General features: G+C 45.5%; 1 protein-coding gene across 1 annotated transcript in view; it reads right to left on the bottom strand.

The window, feature by feature from the left end:
* Positions 1-781: 781 nt before the first annotated feature.
* Positions 782-7,107, bottom strand: part of OTUD4 (OTU deubiquitinase 4) — a 37,786-nt gene continuing 31,460 nt past the window's right edge. Inside the window, 3 exon segments of the mRNA XM_037496238.2 lie at positions 782-5,037; positions 5,039-5,679; positions 6,584-6,624. Of these exon segments, the coding sequence (XP_037352135.1) occupies positions 4,497-5,037; positions 5,039-5,679; positions 6,584-6,624 (1,223 nt within the window). The 3' untranslated portion in view covers positions 782-4,496.

Genomic DNA, 7,107 nt, shown 5'->3' with positions numbered 1-7,107 from the left:
CTCATACGCCATCGAGCAACCCCTTACCAATTATAGGACAGGCAGCGTGTCCAGCCTGCTGGTGGGTCATGACTGGGCTAAAGACCATCATGCCCATCCTCTTCCATGTCTTCCTATTCTCTCTGTGCAGCTGGATGTGGTCATGTGACCCACTCCTGGCCAGTAAGTTGAAAGAAGAATGGGAAGAGAGGCGTACCTTCTGCAAGTTCTTTCCTTAACAAAGGGGTAGTGACTCTGTCCTTACTGGTTGCATCAGCCAAACTGCTTGACCTAGCTCAGGTTCTATTAAATGTACAAAGCAGGCCAAGGACAGTACCTACACCATGGATTATAAATACCACTTGGTTTTTAGCTATACATATTGGAATTATCTTCTGGGTGATTGGGACAAAAAACATGGAAACCATCTTTTTTTAAATTTAAAAATTCTTCAAGATTAATCAAATTAATCAATCTACATGGTTAAACCTAGAACCAAAAAGTCACAAGCAGAATCAAGAGACAAAATTTAGGGGCCTCCCTGGTGACACAAGGGGTTGAGACGCAACCTATGAAGCTATCCGCAGCCTCTGCAGCACGAATTCGATTCCCGGCCAGGAGCCACCCACATGGCGCAGCAGACCTCTCCTGACTCACCCGCTGTTCCCCTCAGCAGTGTATTTCAGTAGATCTGCCTGTTCTGCTCCCCACTGTCTCCGGTGAATCCTCTTACCCCCCCACACCTCTGGCCTGTACCCCAGTTATATGTATAAATAAATCTTTAAAAAAAGAGACAAAATTTAATATATGCACACAGTTTTATATATAATGCAGCATCACACCATGTAGGGCATTTACTCTTATTTTATACATTCAGATATGTTTGAAACACTTCTTAAGGCTACAAAACAGAACATAGAAAAATAAACAGGATTATATTCAACACTTACAAAAAGTGATATGATAAAGAATATAAAGTACTATTTTCCTTTCAACACTTCAAAAGATATGTATAATATACTTTTTTTTACAAGTAACATCACAAATGATCACATCTTCACATGCTTTTAAGTATTATTTGTACTCAGTGTAAGGCTATTATCATTTTCTCATACATAAATTTTTTTCTAGCTCGTAACAATGCAGTTTTTAATCCATTCAAGTAAATTCAACCCCAAAGTTGCTGTTTCCCAGCATTAAGACATGCACCCACCCCTCTTCTAGGATTCTCTAAAACTTATATTTCAGGGGGAAAAAATTCCCAATTAGTGGGAAATCCAATTAGTGGGAGATTAAATGGCTGACACTAGTAGCAAAGCCTTAGTTCTTTGAAACTAACATATAGAACTGAGCCATTAAGATTTTCAACAAAAACATTTTAAATGCTATTTAGACATAAAATAGGGAACAAAATACAGTAAACAGAAATAGTGTAGCCAAATACATTCTCTTTAGCTACACTAAAATGGACCTTGCTTAGTACCCATGTGAAAGACTAGTAAGTTTACCTCATCTGAAACTAAAAAGATAAAATAAGTGAGGCATAAATAAATATTGCTAGTTTCTAGGATGGCTGAATGTTTTCTAAACCAGAAATGGTTAGAAAGGAACTTTATTGCACCAAGTCAATCATAAGCAAGTTTGCAGTTCACAGGCATTTCAAATTCAACCTTGAGTCACAAAGAAAACAACACACTGCAAGATACAAAGTTTGCCTCAAATCAGCTTATCGGCATCGTGGTTTGGGAATGCCGACTCCTGCCAGGTCGTCAAGGCAGGGTGTGAGCACAGGTCGGCTGTGAAAACGAATGTGTGGGTTCCTGGAAAGAGGAGGCCTACACAGATGCCAGCACCCCGCAGCCAACTAGCACTTGGGGCAAGAGCTGAAGGAAGGCTGATCTGAGGAATCGAACCCGAAGACAGAAACATACACAACACTTAAGGGAAAGGTGCAGGAATCACATTTAGCAAAAGCAACTGAATGAAAAGGTGAGCTTTGGTCATTCTAAACGTTTGTTCTTCCAAATGTGTGATCATAGTACAGTGAAGTTTCATTAATTCCCAACTCAAAATGCATACGCTTCTCTCAAGCTTGTTTTCCTCTCAGAAACTTTGTATTTCATCTCAACTTCATGAGTCTGTTCAAATGAAAGAGGACAAAAGCTTGCCTGGCCTAACTGTGACCACAGCATAAGGCAAAAAAAAAAAAAAATCCCTTGAAACTAAAACATCTAAAACAAACACAAAGGGAGGAAAAAAAAGAAACTGACCTTCATGCTAAGTCTGATCATTTTTAAACTAATTATCAAAAGTCAGATCTTTCATCCCAGAGGTCACTGAGTCAAGTACCATCTGCTCAAGTTCTCTCTCAGCACTGTTTCTCTACACCGTGTCTCAGAGGTAAGAGATGGGAAACAGGAGGCAAATCAGTATTTCCTTCAGGAACACGAGTATTCCGCTACTTCATTGAGGTAAGACAGAGACAGTGAAGAAATGAAGAACAGTGTTTTTTCCTATCCAACTTTTTAAACATTTCCAGAAGAAACAGATCAAACCCCAGTCAATAAAATGAAGGACCCTGGAAAAAGCAATTTCTTTTGGACTCCTGAGATCAAACTTCTATGGAACTTTTACATCTGGTAAATTACATCTAAATGTGATTTTTCGTAAGCATTATCAGGCGAGCTAATTCTGCATTGAAAAAAGCACGAGCTGAAAGTGGAGGACCCTTTACCTTCTCGCTCCTTACCTCCTGATGGTAATTAAGGAAAAAATGGCTTGAGCAGTACCTTCCCCACTGTTCCAGCTTAGAAGGTGACAACAGAAATTCCTTTCAACAGGTCAAGAATTTTTCTCTTTTCCACACAACCATCCCAGTCTTTACAAATTTTAGCCTAGCACCATCATAATAAAATGTTATCTTCCAAAGTGCTCTCTAAAATCCTATGTTACAAAACATCTAAACACTAATCACTACTCAAATCAGCAGTCACACAGACGTTAGGTAATTAAAACAGCACAGAGGTAAGTAAGTAACCATCATTATAGTCCAGCAGAGCCCCCGAGCCCTCCAGCGGATCTGAGAACTCCGGAAGCTCATCTACTTCAGTCTGTCAAATTCAAGTGAATTGTTTGCTTTTAAAGTAATCTGCTTTTATTTAAAAAAAAAAAAAAACAACAAACTATTTTGGCTAGGTACATCACACATGGCATGCAGAGGACCACTACGTTCTTTGCATAGCACTCGAACTTCCTGATCAAAAGGTAACAAAAAGGGGGAGATTTTCACGATGGTATGTACAAATAACTAGTCATTTTACAGAATAACACAGAATGCATGAATACTGTGTTAATTTGGAGAGTCGCGTCTCCACGGGAACAGAGTACAACATGCAAAGGGAACTTCTAGCTGAATACTGCGAAGTCAGGAGGGAGAAGCCGAGACACGCCTGTTACCGCAGGGAAACGAGCTAAAAAAAGCAAAGCAAAACCATTTTCTAGCAGCATCCTCTAGAGAAGAACTCGAAGTCACAACCACCTTTTCTTGTCCGACAGTTCCAGCCGTGACACACCGAACATGCAAATGTAAAGTGAGACACAACCCATGGTGCAAGAAGAAAAACGAAACTCACTCTCATAGAAACCTGTCAAGCTAAAAAGTTTTAACGTTTCTTCTCACAAAATATTTAAATCTGTCAGTGCATTAGTGTTAAAGTGGCATTAAAAAACGTCTGCAGTTTTAACAGATGCAGATTATTCTCCAAATGCATAGCATCTACATTTCTCTCAAGTAGGCACCATGATATTTACACCAGTGCTGAGAATTCTGGGTGGAAACAGCCATTTCATTAGATGTCCTATTATTTCTTAAACATCTGTTCTTGTATGCGATCTCAAGTTCAACAAATATTCACCGAAATTCAAAAATATATCCTATGAATATTAAAAGAACTATATACAACATTTCTAAGACACAGGTTGATAGGCTGCCTTAGGTGTCATATTAAAGAGAAGACATCATTCAAGTCTGACAGATACTGAGATGAAAGGCCTTTGGGTTGGAAGCATTTCAAAAGACAGTGTTTTAGGCTGAGAATTGTTTGAGCCCAGTTTATGACTAAGGCATTGCATAATAAAATATACATTTCTATTTGGTGCAATGTTATGTTTTGGAATCTATCGTGTGTCCAATGGTATATTTTCTTGTTAATTTAGTAAACACTAGAAAGCACACATTTCCAACACCTGAAATTAAACTTATATAAGGAAAAAACAAACACTAAATCTATGTTTTATATTAAGCTGTTTATAAAAAATACTTTAACAAACTTATTCTCTACTTTTTATGGGGGCGATCACCCTATAAATAATGAACAGAATCTGAACAGAGGGAGGCGCGACGCCCGGGGCACCCCGACCCCGACTCTCGTCCGCGGTGGGCGGGGCGCCGGGAGGGAGGAGACCCTTGAGGAGGGTTTGATGTCACCATCACCGTCACCATCACCCTTCCAGGCGGCTCAGGGGTGCTGCCCGCGGTGGGCGTCGCCCATGCCCGAGCGCCGGCGGTCCCCGCGGAAAGGGCGCGCGCGGGCGCCGCGCGGGAACGGGGTGTCGTCGCGGCCGCGGCCCGGTGCCCCCTTCCAGGCCTCCTCGCCGCGCGCGTGCGGGAAGCCGCGGCCCGCGCCCCAGTCGCCCTTGAACTTCCTGCCGCCGTAGGCCTGGCTGTAGAACTGCTTGGCCTTGCCGCCGCGCAGGATGCTGCTCACGTCGCCCTCGTCCTCCGAGCTCTCCTCCTTTGGTCGCTGCGCCCTGCCCTCCGCGCTGCCGGGCCCGGGGCCCGCGTCGGCGGCCGCTTTGGGGTCCTTCCTGCTCCCCGGCTTCTCCTTCAGGCTGGGAATGGTCCGTCTGGGCTCCGCGTCCGCCTCTCTGCTGAGGATCTGCGCGGGCGGGTGGGCCTGGCCCTCCGCCCCGGCAGGGAGGGCGGCGCCAGCCGGGTCGGCCTTCGGGGTCTGGGACGCCTGCTCGGCGCGGGCCTCGGGCCTGCGGGGGCCCGGGGCTCGGGATTGCGCCCTCGGCGCCCCGCTGCTCCGCGCACTCGCCGGCCGCCGCGGGCCCGCACTCCCCGGACAGGTGCAGTGTCTCCAGGGGCAGGTCCAGGTCTCCCTTCTCGTCGGCGGGCACCACAAGGTTCTGCCTCAGGACCGGGTTTTCCACGAAGCCCTGGAAGGGGCACCCATACCAGACCGGAGGGAAGAAGGGGGGCGCGATGGGGACCGGGCCCAGGAAGGGGTTGGGGCCGAAGGACGGCGGTGGGAAGAGGCTCTTGCCGCTGAGCGACTCCTCGTATTCAGAGTGGAGAAGCTGCCCCGAGTTTTCCGACTCGAGGTCAGCCTGGTAGGGCAACTGCCCGTGGCCGTCCGACACCTGAGACGGGGGGAGAACCAGCGGCGACGAAAAGGCGGGCGGGCCCATCTCGGCGGCTGGCATCTGCCCGTTGACACCGGCCTGGGTCTGCAGGGGGAAGTGCGCGTCCGTGCAGGCACAGTCACTGTCACTCTGGCCGGAAGGGGCTTCCTGAAACCAAGGATTGTGAGGATACACAGGGACCGGGACCTTGGGGTACATCCTGCAGGCTGCCAGGTAGGCCTGGTGCAGAGGGTACAGGTAAGAATGCGGGGCCCACATAGGACAACTGTAAGCCTAAAAGAGACCAAAACAGGAAGGGGAAGGGGCGTTAGAGGCGCTTGCAAATCTCTCCTACCTGCAGAGACCATATAATCTGCAGGCCAAACACCAGACACCACGACACACAGGATGAAAGGGAATTACTAACAAGTCACTGCCTTAAGACTCCATTCCTTTCTCCTATCCAGACTCCAATCCAAGGTCCGGGGACAGAGCTACATGGGGACCGCACAGTGATCCCACCCAGAGATTACCATGATTAATCCCGTCCTTCGGATATGACTGCATGGAAACAATTTTGGGTGGCGCAGATCTCAACACCAGCATCATCAGGCTCTTGAGCCTCTAGCTTCTACTATCTCAATTGCCTAGCTTAACCTGAGTTCATGACCTCACTCACTGTGTGACCCCATGACAACTAGTTAACCAGCATGAACCCGTTCCGCCAGAAAAAAAGCTGTACAGGAGCAGATGATCTCCAGTTCTAAGAGTTCCCAGAACACCCCAAACACCAGGACTAAAGAGAGGCCATCTCTGGTCAGCCAGGGGGATGCAGTGAGATTCTCTAAACACTTGCCTCTACAAGGAGAATGAGCCCCATTCCACAGGGAAGGCTGGGCTCCACACACTGAGCCGAGTCTGTCACCTAATTCCTCAGGGAGGGCACTTCCAGGAGGCCACCCAGGGATGGGGGTTACATTCTGAATACACCCACAGGGTTAAACTGCCAACAGAAAGGACGAGCAAACAAAAACCAGAGCCTCGACAACCACCAAAAAAACCCAGAGAACTAGAAATGCCAGTTCAGATAATGAGACATAGCAAGTAAACGATAGGTTACTGGCAGGACAAGAGTTAAGGTATTTAAATATCAGTAATTTAACACATTATTAACTTTAAAATGATAAAATGTAAATACCTTTACACCAAGATTGAAGAAGAATCGAAGAATGTTCTTATCTGAAAATAACATAATCATCACTCACTAAAATGATAGAAAAATCATAAAGCTTTTTCCCATTATCTTCAAATAATATCTAAAGACAGTTTTGCTACTGGTTTGTTAGAGTAAAATATTAACACAGTAATATAAACACACCAGGTTCTGTTACTCTGGGACAGGTGCAGCATGTGTTGTCTATGCTAACATCTGAGCCCCTATGTGGCTTATGACTGAGATTTTTATCTGATTAAAATTAAATCTACAAAAAGGAAACTTGGGTATTGATATTTCCTCTTTGACTTCCCTGTAAGGTTTTAAAAATTATGAAATAAAAATGTTGGGGGATAAGGATAAAAGCAATGTAATCCCAACTCCTCCACAGCTGAGGCTAGTGAAGACACGAGTCCAGCTCCCTGCGGACTTAAATGTCAATCACTGACCAACAAGTCTCCACTTAAATCCAGTAAAGAACACAGCTAATTGCATCACTTTCAGTTTTT

Source organism: Talpa occidentalis, unplaced genomic scaffold (assembly GCF_014898055.3).
Source record: "Talpa occidentalis isolate TD23 unplaced genomic scaffold, MPIMG_talOcc4v2.1 talOcc4.8, whole genome shotgun sequence".
NCBI lineage: Eukaryota > Metazoa > Chordata > Mammalia > Eulipotyphla > Talpidae > Talpa > Talpa occidentalis.
The sequence above is the reverse complement of the archived record's forward strand: the minus strand, read 5'-3'. Positions and strand labels throughout refer to the sequence as shown.